Genomic DNA, 19,048 nt, shown 5'->3' on the forward strand with positions numbered 1-19,048 from the left:
GGACTCCACAGTAAAGACAGGCTGGGAAGCCCTGAACCCTTGTATCTCTGCAGTCCTCTGAAAAATCTCTTTCCTTTTTTAGTATGTGGCTGTGATCTGCATCTGGGGGAGGTGTCAGCCCGTATTCTGTCTTTCTCATCCATCGGACCTAGGATCCAAAAGGGCTGCTCAATCAACCTGAAGAGGTGGATCCTAGCTAATGACTGAGACGCTGGACTGCCCACGCTAGCACCCAGACGGCATTTGTTGGACAAATGATACATTACTAAAACCTGCCATATATATAGCTACCAACCAGATGACACTCATTAAATATTTACTGTGGGCCAGCTATATTCAAGGCACTACAGTGTATGTTGGGGGAAAAAAAATGTTTCACTGAGATTTGAGTTCATCCTGAGATCATCCTATCCGTCACACATCCCAGGACAGCTCTCACGGAGCCAACTCTAAAAGTAGAGAATAAAGTATAAAAGAAGACATCCACAGTTATGGCCTAAGCTTTGCCCAAGAAAGCTTCATACAGTAGCTGGGAAAAAATGAATTTGAATATGAACTTATTAAGTACTCCCAATCCTCCAAATTATAATTTAAATCAAAGATCAAAGTTTTTCCATTCTGCTAAAGAACATTCAATATTCAACCTTTTTCAAGCTGAGACCCCCCTGTAGGCAGAGAAGGGCTGACTCACCCTGAGACTTCTGGGATATAGAGTCCAGGTTGGAGATGAGAGGTGGCTGGGGTGTAAGGGTTTTGTCTACCTCTTTTGCACTTCTTTTTCCAGTCATGTGATCTACATGGAAAAACAAAAAGAAAAAAAAAAGCTGTTCCAAATACCAATGTCTTGCTTCACCCAGCTGGTCCTCTGGCCGGCCAGGCAGGGAGATGGATCCATACCTTCGATGAGTGCCGCTATCTGCTGGCTCTTCTGAGATGGCAGCTCCCGGACGGTGTCCAGTGCGGTCAGTCCCCGGTTGTCCTTTATGTTGACATCAATTCCTAGAAAGGCACACCAGGTGGACCCGGGGAGTGAGGATTTTCAAGCGAGGGTCAAACTCCAGGACACCTAATGCTCCCAAGAGGCACAACCAACATTTTCATCCAAAGCCATTTTATCCAGCTATTCAAGAACAATTCATACATTTGCAATCAACCAGTGGAGATATACATATTGGGTTCAAAGGCAGCCGGCAAAAATCCCCCTCTGGAGATCCTAGAGGGGAGCGATCCCCACCCTGGCATGCTGTGCAGACAAGAGCGCTGCCGACCTCTCACCTGCAGCCAGCAGGATTTGCACCACATCGGTCTTGCCAAACAAAGCAGCCTCATGCAAAGCACTGCCCTTCTCCGTCTGGAAAGCAAACGAGAGCGCAGAGCAGGATGTCATCAGACAGTGACTCAGGTTTGGCGTGGCTTCACATGACAAACGGGACACAGACGAGAAGGGACGGAAAACAAAATAAACCACACGAAGTTCTCTGTCATTATCTTTCCCACTTTTCGGGTCTGGATTCCAAAACCACAATCGTGGCCCACACTTGGTAGAGGGTGTTTGATGCGCCACCAGGAGGCCACACACCAATAACTGCACAGTCACCCTCGGAGCCACCCACAGGTGACACTCCCCAAAACCCCACCTTCCTGGGAGGAACGAATGATGAGAAGAAAAGGACAAGGGGGTGGAAGCGCCGTAACTTCCACTGTGTTCTGGTGGCTGCCAAGCCTAAGGAATGGCCGTCCTGAGGGAGAAAGCTACCAGCAAAGGGGAAGGCTGTGTCCTGCCGGCAACACCAAGATGCTGGGACTGTGGAGGTGCGAATGGTGGCAGCGGGAGCACAGGTAGAGGAAGATAATGAAAGCTTTCTAATTTCAAGAGGGCGTCCGTAAGCACATCTTTTCAGGGTATAACGCCATGTATTAGGGACGGGGGAGCCTGGTGGGCTGCCGTCTATGGGGTCGCACAGAGTCGGACACGACTGAAGTGACTTAGCAGTAGCATTACCCCTGAAAAGAAACGAAAAATAATAGACTCACTGGAGGAGTTTGTCTCTAAAGTTTCGTGTTACAATGAGTCAGCAGCTGGAAGCATCTGACAAGGTGATGTGAACCGTGCTAAACAGGAACACAGCCCAGCAGCACGGAGCTCGTGCCTTCTCCAACAGGACTAGGTCCCCGGGCCTGGGAGGGCCACCCGCCCTGCTACCTGGTAGCTGCTATCCATGCCGGCGTCCAGGAGGACCTGTACCACGGCTTTGTGGCCATTCCTCGCTGCCAGGTGCAGAGGGGTGTGCTTCTTAGTGTTGCAGCTCAGGAGGTTAGGGTGGGCGTTGAGGAGCATCTTCACCACCTCCAGCCTCCCGTAGAGTGCGGCCAGGTCCAGAGGCGTCTCGAACTTGTTGTTGCGCATGGTGGGGTCAGTCAGCTCCTCTAAGAGGACCTTCACCACCTCAGTGTGGCCGTACTGCGCTGCGCAGTGCAGGGCCGTCTCGTTGTCATTGTTCTAAAGAGTTAACAGGCGGATGACCATCAGAAAGGTGACCGGCAGGCAGGTGGGCACACACTGGGATAATCACATGTAAAACCATTGAAATTTAAATGAGAAAAATAGCAGCAATACTCGGGGACTAGTAGAACTATGTCAGAATCCAGACAGACTCTGCTGCCAGCAAGGCCAACTGCTCTGATCAGCCTCAGTTACCGCCAGAGGGGAGCAGCGGCTCCTTAGCCTTGGCAGTCTCCTCTATGCCATGTGAACATGTTTCCAGACAGCACAGAGAGCCACCTTGGGAACACGGCATGCCGTGGGGAGCAGCCCTGGCACAGATGAACGCCCGTGATATCACTGCCATTGACTCATTTTAAATTTCGACTGGTTTTACAATTTCTATTGCGCCAACCCCGTGGTTCTGATTTTGGATCTACTGACCATCCATTGCCTCGCACACAAGCTTTTTGGAATGAGCTTGTCATCTGCGTAGCTTCTTACATGCAAATCAATCGGCCAACAATGAAAGTAGCAGAGCAGAGCACCCAAATCACTTTCAACATATCAGCCAACAGCCACTGCCAAGGGTTGGAGGTGCCTGAGCGCAGTCTCAGAGAAATGTAGGACCCAAAGGCTGCCCTGAGCCTGCTCTGGAATTCTGCCCCAACCACTGCATGCAGGATCTGCAGCTGTGCAGGGAAGGATTTCTTAGGTAAGAAAGATACAATCAGACACTCGAATATTTTGTGTGAGAGGTGCAAAATATTCAAGATTGGAACACTGCCATTAATTCAAATTCACAGCCACATGCCAATTTTGTTTCAGACTAAAGGCAGAACCTGAGATAAAACAGGACAAGTTTGTGCTTTATCAATCACCAGAAGCAAAATGTTTATCATTGCTCTTTCTTTTACTACTATTGACAATGTATAACTAGAGTAGACAAAGAGAAATTTCCATGACCTCTCCTTTTTTAGAGGCATGAACGAAAATGATAATTCTCTCACAGGATTTTGCGATTCCTGAATTTATCCAGGAGACTTCTGCCATTTGGGGGAAACAAAGCTTCCAGGGGTGTGTGTCCTTCAGATCAATATTATGCACCTTTCAGTGGTCAAAAGGTAAAAATTAAATGTTTCCACAGAAGCTTTAAATCTATTAATATATTCAAAGTAATAAACTAGGAGTTACCCAAACATGCATGCAAATCCATCTGCTTTTGATCTGGCATTTGACTGCATCATTTTTTCCAGCTACTCCAAGTGTATCAGAAAGATCCAGAGCTACTAGGAGCAGGGCCCCCAAAGGCCAGAATGACAGCAAAGAATTTTTTAAAAATGAAACAAGGACAGAAAGGGTGGTAGCAGGAGCCACATGCAAAGATAAATGCACACAGATAAACACAGGGAGCAGCGCTGAGCTCCAACACAGCTCTAGGAGAGCGGCTGCTGAGAAGGTACAGACAAGACTTCTCTGGCCACAGAATACAGCCAGTTAGCAATGGTCTCCTGTGATACAATTGAGTCCAAGGGGCCAATTCCATGTCAACCCGGAAGTCTAGAGAGCAGGAGAAATGCTGGGCCAGAGGTAAATCCTTGGGGCTCCTGTGTCAAACACACCATTCAGGCCACCCAGGCGCCTATTTCCTATTAGGCTATGGCATGAATAAAACTTAGAGCTGTCACTTCACTTGCTAAGGAGAAGCAAGGACCACTACAGCAATGAAAACTCACCGGAGCTTCCTGTACAGGGACCCTGGGGCAGAGCTGCAACCCGAGGAAGTTTAAGACGACTCTCTGCGTTTTATATCTCAAGATTAGCATGACAGCAAGGGCCAAGAAACTCAGCTTATTCTTATTAAAACTCCAGTCCAGAAAAACTCGTTTACTCTAAAGTAGACACTGCTGTCTCTTTTATATCCAAGTTGTCTCTCAACAACCAGAATAATCTGTAAAAAGCATGTCATTAGGGCCTGAAGAACCATAAAACTCTGAACTATCTAGCAGAGGGGGAAAAAAGCCTTCTCTGGGTTTCTGCAGAACTAAAGCAGCTACCACAAAGCTGTCTCACTAAAGGCACAGTCTTGATCCCCACCAGGCAAACTGTCTTGCCTGTCTATGTTAAAAATGGCCTAACCACCACTCTGCAGTTTATTTTGAGTGTAGGAAGCATCTTGTTTATGTTTCAGTCTTGCCAGAAATGGTCTGGTAACAACAGTACTCTTGAGTTTATGTCTGTGGTGACCACATATCTTGACTATTGAACACAGGCCATACCGCTTCCCCTTGGAGCCTGACAATTTTCAGGGCAAGAAGTCACTAAGTTTTGGATTCATGGACCACAAAAAGGGGCGGGGGGGACTCCAAGGAGGGTACAGACTCCCAACCACCTGGAATCTTTCTTTTTCACACCTTTCAAGCCACACCTTGGGTGGACACCCCAGGAAATCTGGACTAAGCAAGGGGACTGAAATGAAATATCCAAATTCTCCTCAAAGACTTTGCACAAACTCTCCATTCCCGTTTATCTTGAGGTCCACTTTCATTTTTCCCTTGCTAGGTCATTACTTTAAAAAATCCCAGTACCCTTTACCCCTGGAGACCCCACTCAATGCATAAATCCATTACTTATGTGTTTCACACACACATACACACACACACACACAATACAACCAGCAGAAAACCATCTAGAAACATTTCCATGGCCTTTTCTCTCTGGGAACTATTCAAAACCATCACCTCTCAGCGCTTGGATCACAGTCCAACTGCACCCTTGTCCACTGACGACAGATCTAAGTTAGACACTGGGGCTACAGCTCCCAGGTCTCACGATGGTACAGGCCCTGGAAACACAGCCACGTGGTAACAAAAGGATGAAGTGAGTCTACAGAGGTTTAGAAGACAAGGTGAAAGTATGAGGACAAAGTCCACCATGTGGACCACATGGAAGAGGAGTCAGACTTATTCTGCAAAGCTCTTAAGGCACTACTCTGTCCAACAGATGGAAGGTTTAGGAAAACAGACATCAACAAGCACAAAAACCCCAAATCAATGGAATCCAAAAGGGGGATGCCAAGAGTGATTCTGTTTACTATGAAGAGAAACAAATAAGGCCCACTTTTTAGATGAGAAAAGAGAAATCCTGCTCTGGTGGAAAGTCAGCCTAGATTAGTGGTTCTTAAATAAGCTTTGTTTTAGAATTACATGAAAGCTTAAAGGGAACTAATACTGAGCCCCACCCCAGGACTGACAAGGTAGCACCTTGAGGGTGAAGCCCAGGAAAACTATTATTAAACAGGTTACCAACCTAGCAGACACCATATTAACCAGGCAATCATTGATCACGATCAAGAACAAAACAAACTGCCATTATGTGCCCTGTGATGCGATGCACTGAAATGGAAGGACAGAACGCCAGTCTTGTGGTGTTACTGCCAAGAATGTACACCCTGAACCCAAGCACAAGGAACTACAGCCAAACGCCAAGTGAGGGACAGTCTACTAAACTACTGGCCTATGCTCTTCAAAAAGGTCAATGTCATGAAGGACTAGAAAGGCTGAGGATAACCGTTCCAGATTATGTATGATCCTGGACTGTATCTTGGACCAGAAAAAGAAATCGCTCTAAAGGACATTATTGAGACACCTGGTGAAATCCAAGCATTGATTTCATATTAGATAATGGTATTGTATCAATGCTGAATTTTCTGAATTTGATATTTGTATTCTGGTTATACCAAGTGCTGCTGCTGCTACTGCTGCTAAATCGCTTCAGTCGTGTCCAACTCTGTGCGACCCCATAGACGGCAGCCCACCAGGCTACCCCGTCCCTGGGATTCTCCAGGCAAGAACACTTGTCCTTATTCTTAGAGGAGATATATGCTGAAGAATTTGGGATTAAAGGGTCATGAAATCTATGACTTAATCTCAAATGGAAGCTGGAAGTGAAGTCTCTCAGTCGTGTCCGACTCTTTGTGACCCCACAGATTGTAGCCTACCAGGCTCCTCCATCCATGGGATTTTCCAGGCAAGAATACTGGAGTGGGTTGCCATTTCCTTCTCCAGGAGATCTTCCCACTCCAGGGAATCTCAAATAATTCATCATCAACTACAACAGTCACATATATTACATACATACATATATATATATATATATATGTACACACACATACACATGAGAGCACAAGAGTGTGCACACGAGATGAAAGATGGTATAAGCACGCACAATGCCACAAAGTGTCAACAACTGGTGAATCTAGCAGAAGAGTGTAATGCAGTTCACTGCATTACGCTTGTGACTTTTTGTACACTAGAAATTTTTTCAAAATAAAAAAATGTTATAAAAGCTTGCTGGTGATTCTGATGCAGCCAGACAAGCTGATGAACTGCTGGAGACAATTGGTCTAGAGAACATCCAGATCTCTTCCAGCTCTAAAACTGTGGATTACTTTTAAGTGTCTGGAAAAAACCAGATCTTCCATAAAATTAATTTGACTACTGCTCATCTTATGCTATTTAGACTAAGTCAAAATTGTCTTAAAAGGGAGTAAGTAAACAATTTTAATAGTTTCACCTTCGCTAAGGATGACATACATTTGGACTGGTTTATGTTGACTTGCCAAAACAGGAAAGGCTCTGTAGAGTGAAGAGGAAGATAAAAGCTCATGAAAACTCCCTCTGCTCCCAGGAAGGGCATCTGCAACTTCTTGTGTCTGCAGGTGCCTGACAGGACTCAGCATACAAATGTACTTTAGCAAAAACAATTCTTAGACACACCAGGTCAATAAAAACCCACTGAGTCAGGAATAAAACCTAGGGAGGTTAGAATCTTATCAGCCCGAGAAGAGTCTGCATTCTAGCACAACCCAAACAGCTTTATCCTTTAATGGAGTTTACATCGTTTGGCCTTTGAGGGGTTGGTGGGTGGGGCAGAGGCAAAGGGTAACACAGTTGGCCCTCCCATCCATGAGTTCTTCATCGGAGGAGTCAACCAACCATGGGTCAAAAATATTCAGGGCAGGGAGGGAGTCCAGAAAGTTCCAAAAAGCAAAACTTTAATTTTCCACATAGCAACTAGTCTTTTTTCAGCCACACCCCACAGCACATGGGATCTTTGCTCCCCAACTAGGGATTGTCCCACACCCCTTACATTGGAAAGGCAGAGTCTTAGCCACTGGATTGCTAGCAAAGTCCCCCTGTGGCAACTATTTATACAGCATTATTATTGTATTACGTTGTACTGTTAGGTATTATAAGTAATCTAGAGAGGATTTAAGGTGTACAGGACAGAAGTAGGTTACATGCAAACACTACACCATTTTATTATAAGAACTTGAGTACAGTATCCTCACGGGTCCTAGAAGCAATATTCTCATGAATACTGAGGGAAGACTATTTCCAAAGAGAGAAGTTCTTATTCCATTTAGACTAAGTTTCTTTTATGTGTGTAAAATCAAGGGATAGGAAAATCTGCTTTTAAGAACCAAAGTCTTACCCTTTAATCAGAGCTTTATAAGCTAACTAACCAACCACCAAGTGGGAAACAATCACTTTAAGGTGCCTCCCCGCAAAACAAAACCTTGACCGGACCAATGGAGCAATGTTGCATTAAGTGCCCCCCACTAGTAACAAAGAACAAATTCCAAAATGGCCTTTCAGAAATGCCACACGATGTCTACCTCTTAAAATCAGAATCTCAAATACTACTACTGATCAGATATTTTTACTTTATGTACATGATCTTATTTGAACTCCAATAATACAGCCAATTAGATGGTAAACCCCATTTTACAGAAGAAGAAACTAAAGCTCAGAGAAATAAAGTAACTTGTTCAAGTCAACATCAGTAAGTGGCACCACAGAATTCAAACTTGGATCTGACTTGAAAGACCTTGATCAATGAGGGTTTTCCACTATGCCACACTACCTCCAATAAAAAGAAGACAGAGTACCCTCCCCTCTGGAAGATTAGAAACAGAATTGAAAGAGCGGGCAAGAACAAAAGCTACCATGTTTCACCACCCCAGATCAAACTGCTTCTCCACCATTAGGGCCCAAGAGCTGAGGGCAATCTCCCATAGAGCCCGCTGAGGTCCAGCCCATAGGAAGCTCATTTGCTAAATCAGTGTCTGTTAGTGAAAACCATGAAATATCTGCCTTGCATTTGGAAACACACAGAAGGACCTCACGCATCCCTTCCCAGCAGCTGCTGAACTCAGAGCAAGTGAAAGGGAGCTGATGTGAACAATGCAGTGACTCAACCAGACTCCAGATTGTTGCCAAAATGAAAAACCTCATCTGAACAAAAACTTGAGTCAAAAACAGCAGGTGAGAGCGCAGAGAAGAGGGGCTAACATCATCACCCAACCCACCAGCTCTGCCTCCAGAGGCAGTAGAGGCCGGCGGCTGGATGTTCATCACTACATCAGCCCGTTATCTGTCCCAGCCCAGGGAGGGAGACTCAAGGCCAGTGCCCTGCTTGGCCTTGCAACTTCATTTCCTACTTCTGAGCTGTTCTAAGAGCCAAGAGTGTCCAAGCAGAGAGAGAAGCTATGGCTAGGGAGAAGAGACTTAGGCTTTAAATAAAGATTCAGGCGCAAACTCAAAGAAAGAGAGGGAAACCACACCAGCAGCTTTTACGGGTAAAACAGAGTCACCCATGCCCCTCGGCCACACCTTCACCACGAGCTACGGAAAATCAGGTTCCATCTCAAAAGAAATATAAAAAGCAAACTTAAAAAAATTAATCTAGGAAGTACAATTAAATCATTTTCTGACATCTTTTAATTGCATTTTTCTTTTTTGAATTTAAATGATTTTAGAAATCATGGTAGTAAATTATGGCTATACATGGTCCCTTCTATTTCCCCATTTCTGCCACTTCGAAGCTTTTCAGACATTCCAGAAACAACACCCAACCTTTCCAGAACTGGTATGGGTTTTCAAAACAAAACCAAAATCCCTTGAAGCTGTGTTTTCCCATTCCCAGGCAAGCCAGAAGAAGCAGATGGGCAGAAGCAGACAAACGTCAGGATGATGAAGAAGAGTCTGAGCGGACAAGAGTGGAAGCTAGAGAGGACAGAACAGAAAGTGCAGCTTGGAGAAATGATGCAGAGAAATCCTGGCAGCAAAGTACACACCTTGGCATTGATATAAGGGTCAAAGGGGCCGTACTTTTTGAGTTCTTTGATCTCAAGAGCATTCTATAAAAAGGAGAGGAAAAGAAAATGTGATGATAAAATGGATGAAATATATCAATGCAATGCACAGCCCTGAGGGGTCCCAACACTACACCAACTCGGATCTGTCCTCTGGGCGCCTCAAAAGGAAGTTAACGAAAGAAGACAACCTCCAGGTCATCTGTCATCACCCCTCTTGACCAAGCTTCCAACTGGAGCAACATTAATGGTTTTTAATAAATCAGTGAAGTACTTGTAACCACTGCCTAGGTACATTAGTTTCTTCCAGCTCTTGCAGAGGTTGTGCCCAGCCCCTGCCCCACCCACCTGCCTGCCAGATATGCAAAGCACGGGGCCGGGGTGCCACCTATCAACAGACACTCCAGGCGGGAGGTGGCTGTGAGCAGGACAAGCTAGCACACTCCAGTGGCTCAAAAACCCAAGCAGCTGTGCTCCAAGGCAAAAGTGAGCAGAGACAGGATTAGGAATGGTGGCTGAAAATGTCTTCAATGAAGAGGACTTTAGTGTGTGATTTTTCAGCTTTGAGGGATATTGGTTAATAGCAAACCTCTTTAAAATATTTCCCCCACGTAAGAGCAATCACCATCATGTTAACTAGGAGTAAAACTGCATTAAGGTAAGAGGCAGACTTAAAGAGATGATTTTCCTTCCTAATGTTATAAAGCAAACATCCTCATCAACAATCTGGAATGTCTGTTGCTCACCTATCCAGAAAATACAGCCTGCAGGGGGAAGGGAAGCTGATGAACAGCACACACACTCTCTTTCTCCAAATGGAGAGGGCTGGGAGCACCGCAGCAGTCTTCTCGAACCTCTCCGTGACTCCAGAGCCCGCTCTGCTCTGAGCAGCTCACTGAGAATGCGCATGGTCCTGCTGCCGGAGGGACTTCAAGAACGGTTTCCTGGTTTTTTTGAGGACTAAGCCTGATCTAATCCCAGAGGCCACTGAACAACCTCCTCTCATCAATGTCATTAGGAAAAGAATCCTAAGTTTACTGGGAATGGGCAGCATCTCTCTCATTCAAGCACCTACTTCAGCTCAGAGCAGAGAGAGAAAGAGGAGAATGGCTCGTCATAGAGAGAGGGCCCATCTCCTTGCAAATTGACACCATCTCAGACCCAAACTGTAGGGAGTTACTTCATGAAAGGCTGGTCTAGAACTTCATAATTCAAATATAACTTTCCCAAAGGACTACATATAAAGAAGAGGAGGTACAGTCTAAGGGCACCTGAATCCATGGCCAGTGTATGGGGTTTCTGCTCAAAAGCTGCCTTTTTTATTTTTTAAGAATACTCTGCTTTATCAAAGAATGTGTTTTTTGTTGTTGTTGTTGTTGTTTTTTACTTAAAAACCCCCATGTATTTGGAAATTAAATGTCCACTTTTAAATGATGGGTGTATCTAAGATGCCGTAACAAGGAAAATTAGAAAAAATTTTTAACAGAATAAGAATGAAAAGAAAATCTACCAGCATTTGTTGCCGGCAGCTGAAGCTACTCCATGTAACGAAATACACTATGGATTCTTGAATAAGGTATGAAGACAAATAATGGACACTAGCATAAAACTTTGTGAAAATGAACAAAATCTGTACTTTGGTTAATAATACTGCATCACGTGTTAATTTAAGAATGGTCAGTCGTAAGTGAACATTAGAGGACACCACTGAAATGATCTTCACTCCGCTGTGTCACCTCTGGCCTCCACTTAAGTGTCTTCGTTTTTCAGCTAACAGCATGCATCCCTCCACTTCTGAGAGTTCTGATACACACAAAACAATATGGTCTCCACAGTCCTGACACGCGCTGGAGTGTTTTGTTTAGCAGCTCAAGCTGCACTGCCACGTTGATGGCAACGAGCCCTGGGCGAGTGTGCAGGATGTGCATTATTTCCAGCCCTGTGCTGTTACAGTACTATTCCAAATCTGCGTACGAAACACACCCTTCATGGTACAAGGTCTCTCTGATTCACTAAAAAGAGTGGCACTGGGAAGAGGGGAATTACTCTTAGGCCAGGGAAGAGCTGGTTCCCTTAGATCTGAGCTGTGGGCCTGAGGTGGCTGCCAAGGTCTGGCTGGAGCTGTGTGGAGAGAGCGTCCCTTCCTTCCAACCTGTTCATTGACTTTGGTGTGTGAGGGCCCTTGATGGATGAGCAATCGCACTATCTGGGCGTCTCCTTTCCAGGCTGCCAAGTGCAGTGGATAACAGCCTTTAGAGTCAGCCACGTTGGTCAGCGCGTCGTTCCTCAGAAGAACCTCGACCACATCCCTAAAAGGCAAAAATCGACTGTGAGTTGCAGAACCCACAAGTCTTTCCTACCAGCAGCTCTGCACGTCTGTGTAGCAGGAAGCCCGTTCACAGAGAGGAGCTCACCTGGCTCCCATCTCTACCTGAGCTTATCACCTGATTCTTCCTTTTAATTCCCTGACTACTTGAACAGCTGTTGACAAGCGGCTGAGTCATCTTGAACCACACCCCAACTGTCTCTTCACCTCCTGGTTTAGCTATATTCTAGATAATCCATTTATTTTCCATTATCTTGAACAAGTCTGGTTTCCTTGTTTGTGATGTTGAAATAGCATTCAGGGACAGAACTTACATAAAAGTAGTACACAAAACAAATATCATTATTCACCACATTATTCAAAGCATTTGGTGAAGTGGGAGCTGGAAATAAGACGGGCAGAGCGACTCAGAGTGGTTGCAAACGTAAACAGAAACTTCTGCAAGCAGAAGACACATATGGCATCACTTGATACATCCAGGAAGGAGGACTTGGCTTCCTTCTTGGTGACATCACTAATTAAGCAGATAAAAATGTATAATTATCCCCATGCACATGAGGTCCAAGAAAATCCCCACTGTAAACAAAAACAGAATATGGAGGTGAACTTGGCTACAGTCATTTAAGTCCAAGATCCACTTTAACTCTGGCTACCCCACTATTTGGCTTCCCTGGTGGCTCAGACAGTAAAGCATCTGTCTACAATGCAGGAGACCCGGGTTCGATTCCTGGGTTGGGAAGATCCCCTGGAGAAGGAAATGGCAATCCACTCCAGCACTCTTGCCCGGAAAATCCCATGGATGGAGGAGCCTGATAGGCTACAGTCCATGGGGTCGCAAAGACACCATGGACACGAGTGAGTGACTTCACTTTCACTTTCACCCCACTATTTAAGGGGGAGGAAGTCTCTACAGATTATTTGTTGGCTTTGTTTAAGATGGTTACAGAAAAGACCGCACTACAGAAAATGATCACATTCAACATATCTTACGGCCTTCCCTGATAGCTCAGCTGATAAAGAATCCACCTGCAATGCAGGAGACCCCGGTTTGATTCCTGGGTTGGGAAGATCCCCTGGAGAAGGGCATGGCTACCCACTCCAGTATTCTGACCTGAAGAATTTCATAGGCTGTATAGTCCATGGGGTCGCAAAGAGTTGGTTAGAACTGAGCGACTTTCACTTCACTTTAGAAAAGCATCCTGGAGTCATTTTGTTGTTGTCATTGTTTAGTCACTAAGTAATGTCTGACTCTTTTGTTACTCTATGGACTGTAGCCACTGAGGCTTCTCTGTCCAGGGGATTTTCCAGGCAAGAATAGTGGAGTGGGTTGCCATTTCCTCCTCTAGGGGATGTTTCCGATTCAGGGATCGAATCCAAGTCTCCTGCATTGGCAGGAGGAATCTTTACCACTGAGCCACCAGGGAAGCCCAGTGGAGTCACTTAGGCTGGGCCAAATACTGCGAAAGTGGTAGAGAGTACCACAAGGTGGCAGGGCCCGGCTCCCTGCTCAGAAAAGTCTAAACGGTCCCAATAAACTGTTTTTTCTAAAAACTAAACTACTACAGCTTATCTTCTCTTGTATTAGGCCTCAAACTCTCGCCGGCGCCCTCTCTTTTGCTACACTCTGGTTTTCGGTTTTCATCTTCCAGCAAATCTACCCACTGCGCCTGCACTCCCCCACGGGGCCTGCCCCTGCCCTGGGCCTGTCCCTTCCCCTTCACTGAAGGGCAGGGCCTGCCTCAGGCCGCCAGAGCACACCTCCAGAAAAGCTTCCACACAAATCCCACATAACAAATCCGAAGAACTTCTCTGTACTTAAGAGAATTAAATAGGCCATATTATTGGTGTATTTTCCCCTCAAGAATGGTTCTTGTTGTGTACAAGGCTACTTTTATGAGGAAAGAGTGGCAAGCAGAAAGATAAAGTAAACAGAAAGATTCTCCCGACCACTCGATCTCTTTTCAGCTTATTAAGAGGCTGGTTACCTGGTAGATTATCCAGCCCCATTACGATCTAGCGTCCCCGAATGTGAGTGTCATATTCAGATCACTGTATGGTGCTGATCCATTTCAGAGGGGAAAAGAAGCTTTTAACGTTATTTTGGAGCAAGGCTTAGGGAATGAGGTTTAAAGTATACACTAAATACAGACTCAAGAATTCTGGACAGACTAAATTTAGTTTTTCTCTGTTTTTCAGCATCCCTTCTTAGTACATCTTTAAAGGAAGGAAAAAAAGAAAAAAAGACAACCTGAGGCCTGAGTTCTGAAGAGTGGGGCAGGAACATAGCACATTAATACTTACTTATGGCCATTCAAAGCAGCATGGTGCAGAGGTGTGTACCCAGTGCTGTCAACACAGTTCACATTTGGCCCTCTCCAAATGCTACAAGGAAAAAGAAAGACTGAAGTCACAAACCAAATCTTTGGGAAAAATCCTGTGTGGTGTTTAACCCAACAGGTCACTTCCATATGACTCCTGATACAGGACGGCAGCCATGCCCATAGAAACACACAGCGTATGTCCCACTGCAGAAACACGCGGCGTGTGCCCCGCTGCGGGAGCGCGCGGCGCTGAGGGCACAGCAGCGGCTTCCTGTAAGGGGTCAAGTGCCAGGACAGCACTGTCATCATTTCAGAGCTTGTTTTCCTGTGTCCTTCTCCTCACTGGTAACTTCTTTATTCACTGAGTCTGGGACTTGTGCCTCTGAAAACTGTCAGGCTTGTAAGAAATGCTCTTTGAAAGGTCATCAAAAATATCACTGAATGAAACCACTTGTCAGTTATAGGTACAGGCACTCACCTCTAAGGCTGGTGACTGAAGGCTGGAGAGACCTCAGCATAGACCAGACAAATTATCAGGATCATTCAACCACAAGGACCAAAATCAAAGAACCCATGTTCATAAAAGCACCCAGATACATGTGTTAAGATGCAAGGGACAATTTTGCCTTTCCTTTGTGAATATGTCTTATTGGTAATAAAAAGAATAACAACAGAATCTACAATGAGCACCTTACTGCTACTGCTAAGTCGCTTCAGTCGTGTCCGACTCTGTGCGACCCCATAGACGGCAGCCCACCAGGCTCCCCCGTCCCTGGGATTCTCCAGGCAAGAACACTGGAGTGGGTTGCCATTGCCTTCTCCAATGCATGAAAGGGAAAACTGAAAGTGAAGTCGCTCAGTCGTGTCTGACTCTTTGCGACCCCATGGACTGCAGCCTACCAGGCTCCTCCATCCATGGGATTTTCCAGGCAAGAGTACTGGAATGAGCACCCTATTTGAATCAAAAATACCACACTAAGAAGGCTGAAATGTCACCTCATTTAATCCCTGAAGTCTTAATTATGACCCCTGTTTCATACCTTGCTACACTGGCCAGAACTTCTAACGTTAAGTAGCAGAGGGCAGCCTTGTTTTGTCCTTGCTTTTGATGAGAACGCCTCTAATGTTGTTGACAGCTGACCTGAGGTAGACACTCCATAACATGTAAAGGAAGTATCTTATTTTTTTTCGTCCTTTTAAAAATGTTTTAGAAATACTGTTTAAATGTTTTTACCTCTATGGATAAAATCATAGTTTTTCACAATGAACCAACTAAAATGTTATCAATAGCTTCCTTAATACTGAGTCATTCTTTCATTCCTGAAATAAACCTTATTTACCACTTATCCATTAAGGTCATGTCAATGAATTCTACTTGAAAGCATTTTACTCAGGATTAGGATTTTCACATCTGCATTCCTAAGTGAGGCTGGTCTAAAGTTTTTTATTTTTGTGCTCTCATTATTGGGTATATCAGTGTTAGATTTAAGTCACAGATCACCTGGGCAGCTATCTACCTATTTCTATATCCAGGAATCACTGACATAGAGCACTAAAATGATAAAGAATCACCAGTAAAACCATCTGGGCGCAGAGACTTGACATGCAGATGTTGGAAGCAGAATCATTTATAACAATAAAATATTAGAAACAGTCCAAAGGTCCATCAATAGAGAAATAATAATTAAGGTGTAGACATATAGAATTAAGTACCATTTATACTGCCATCTAGTAAGAACAGAGAATACAATATAATGCTAAGAAGAAAAGAAGAAACAACACTGTAAATACTATAGAGGAAAAATATATATGAGAGATTTATCAGGACAGTGGATTGGGTACACAAGCCCACTCCATCTCCTATCTAAAGTTGTGTGAAGTGAAACAATTTCTACCCTATACCACAGATAACCGATAGACATAAAATAGATAGATTCAACCCAAGAATATTAAAAAAAAAAAATGTTATCAAGTAACTGGCAACACTGAGGGATTCCTAAAAGGCAGAAATCAGAAAGCCTAGATATACAGAAACGCAATGTAGAAGAATGCAAACTAAAATAATCACATACTTCTTTTTGCCTATCAGCCTGACAAAAATAATGACATTATAAAACGCTTGTGAAGATCAGGGAAACAAACTCTTAAATTCAACTGGTATGAGTTTAAACTGGTGAATTCCTCTGGGAATACAATTTGGCAGCATCCACCAAAACCAAAAATAGGCATTCACTCTGGGCCCGCATCTCCACTTCCAGGCAGCTATCCAACAGAAACACTCGTACACGTGCACAGAGACACATCCTTGTACAGGATGCTTCACTGCAGAGTAAGAACTACACACTTAATGACCACCTATGGATGGGCAGTTAAACACCAAGTACACCCACAAAATAAATTATTACTTAACAGTTAACACAACAAAGGAAAGACAAGAAAGCAAGTTGGACTATGTGTCCTGACAAGGAAAGATTTTGTAAGATGCAGTGTGTTACTACTGTGAAGTGAAAATAAAAAAAGTCATTGTATAATATATAAAAGAGGAGGCCTCATTTTACACAGACACACACACCCCCCCACGGATGGCAATGCAGAGAGTGCTCACCAAGTCATTGTATAATATATAAAAGACGAGGCCTCATTTTACACAGACAGAGAGACACACACACACACACACACACACACACGGATGGCAATGCAGAGAGCGCTCGCCAAGCGCGGCCGTCCACCTCTGGGGGAGGAGGCAGGGTGGGGAGGCACTGTAGCGTGTGAGGAGGACTTCCAGGTTCTTCCCTACATTCTGCCACACTATTCAGAACACAGTGATGAGAAGGCATTCACGTAGTGGTCTTTTTATAATATTTTTAAATGATGGGAAGGAAGCCACGTACAGGGAAAAGAAGAGCAAAAAATCAAAATAGTAACAATAAATGGTTGTATATGTAAACGAGTCACTTTTATTTATAAGTATATAGGTATTTGGCTTAAAAGCTCAAGATAAATTTTAAGTGAGAAGAGAGGACATGTGTACTCTGATAGCTAAGTTATTTGTTCATTGTCAGTTAAGGAAACTCGTGATAAGGTCAGGAACTTGAGGGACTTCCTGGGGTCCTCATCCTCCATTAAGCTTGGATTCCTGTAGCATCTTCCAAACAAAGAGCTAAAAGCAATTATCTCTGTCACATTTACAACTCATTTCCTAAACCAAAAATTATAAACCGATGCCTGACAATGAATAGAACGTTGGAAAGTGAAACAGATCTAGAAAATTTAGGAGGTAGACTTTTCATATTTAGAGTCAATTTGCCCCACAAAACAAAACATCATCATTTTTCTATTACAAAATAGGTGACACTGAAATCCAGAAACAAATTATTTGCCCCAAATTATAAGCCAAATCAGTGGCTGATCCAAAACTCTCCTTTAAGGCACTCTTGGTCTTTGGCCAACAGGGACTTTTGTCGTGATCTAAGCGGACGGCAAGATGAAGTGAAGATGTAGTCACACAACGCTGCACACAACAGCAAGGTGACTGGAATAAATAAGACGAGTTGGGCAAGAGGGAATCCTCACACAGGTTAGAGCAGCTGGGACATCAGATCTGTTGGCGCCTAGTATCAGATTAGGAAGCTGCTACCTTTTCAACTTTCTCAATTCAGGTCCCAAAGTAACCTTAACACTAATGTTTAGGGACCTCCCTGGCGGTCCAATGGTTAAGAATCCGCGTTCCAACGCAGGGGATGTGGGTTCAATCCCTGGTCAGGGAACTAAGATTCCACATGCCACGGGGGCAACTAAGCCCATGCACCGTCCACACCCTGAAACAAAGACCCAGTGCAGCCAAAAAAACCCAAAAAAAACAAAACAAAAACCCCTGACATTTAAATGGCCCTTGCTTTTAATGACAAGGCAGAACTGAGCAATTCCTCTGTCATTTTCTAACTTTTCCCTCCACGTCTCTGGTTTAGAGGTCGTTAAGTCTGGATAGCCCATTCCAGCACTAAAACTATCTCAAAACAATGAGAAAAGACAAGGCAGAGAGATAAGGAATTTCCTGCAAGAAGCTGCAGCTTTCCCAACTTGGTAAGACCTTTCCCCCTCCTTTTTCTCTAAGCATTTCCTCTAAATGCCTATCGAGAAATTTGAAGGAGTGGGGAATATATTAAATAAAACCTAAATGAAAATGGAGAACTGTCAGCTCTCTGTTTGGAATCTTAGCTTCAGACAGGATGGTAGTAACATCCCCCTCCACCCAAGTTTCTTCCTTTTTGGAAGCCCAAGAAAAGAGCTATTTACAATCTAGGTCTTCCTCTCTACCGCAGCTGTTCTATGAGGTTTTTCTAAAGCAGTACCAAAGGGCCACTCACTACCAGACGAGAGCAGGACACAGTGCACTATGAGAACCAAGGGAAAAACAAGAACAAAAACCTAAAAACGGCGCAGGAGAGTCCTAAACATCCAGTGCACTCGCACCACAGCATTCATCAGACTTGACCTTAAACCACAGGGAAAACCCTTTATGCTGTGCTTCCATGCTACATATTTTAAGCCCTTTAAGGGAATCCTTCATGTTTCTAAGAGCACAGCAGTGTACAAGAACTGCCCAAGGGCCACCAGTCTGCAACTTCTAACATTTGGTTTTTCCTAACCTGCGACCCTTACGGCAGAAAGTGAAGAGGAACTAAAAAGCCTCTTGATGAAAGTGAAAGTGGAGAGTGAAAAAGTTGGCTTAAAGCTCAACATTCAGAAAACGAAGATCA

The 19,048-nt window shown here is 44.4% G+C and overlaps 1 protein-coding gene across 6 annotated transcripts in view; it reads right to left on the minus strand.

Moving 5' to 3' along the window:
• The window catches only part of ANKS1A (ankyrin repeat and sterile alpha motif domain containing 1A), a 168,107-nt gene that overhangs the window by 84,597 nt on the left and 64,462 nt on the right, over positions 1-19,048 (minus strand). For 4 of the 6 annotated variants that reach the window (XM_055571653.1, XM_055571656.1, XM_055571651.1 and 1 more), the window contains exons 2-8: positions 14,269-14,349; positions 11,794-11,950; positions 9,624-9,686; positions 2,204-2,500; positions 1,276-1,351; positions 898-999; positions 692-793 (exon numbers count right to left, since the gene is read on the minus strand). In XM_055571653.1, coding sequence (XP_055427628.1) covers positions 692-793; positions 898-999; positions 1,276-1,351; positions 2,204-2,500; positions 9,624-9,686; positions 11,794-11,950; positions 14,269-14,349 — 878 coding nt within the window. The remainder of the gene's footprint in view (positions 1-691; positions 794-897; positions 1,000-1,275; positions 1,352-2,203; positions 2,501-9,623; positions 9,687-11,793; positions 11,951-14,268; positions 14,350-19,048) is intronic. The other 2 variants (XM_055571654.1, XM_055571657.1) reach the window with 1 other exon arrangement.

Source organism: Bubalus kerabau, chromosome 3 (genome assembly GCF_029407905.1).
Source record: "Bubalus kerabau isolate K-KA32 ecotype Philippines breed swamp buffalo chromosome 3, PCC_UOA_SB_1v2, whole genome shotgun sequence".
Classification (NCBI taxonomy): domain Eukaryota; kingdom Metazoa; phylum Chordata; class Mammalia; order Artiodactyla; family Bovidae; genus Bubalus; species Bubalus kerabau.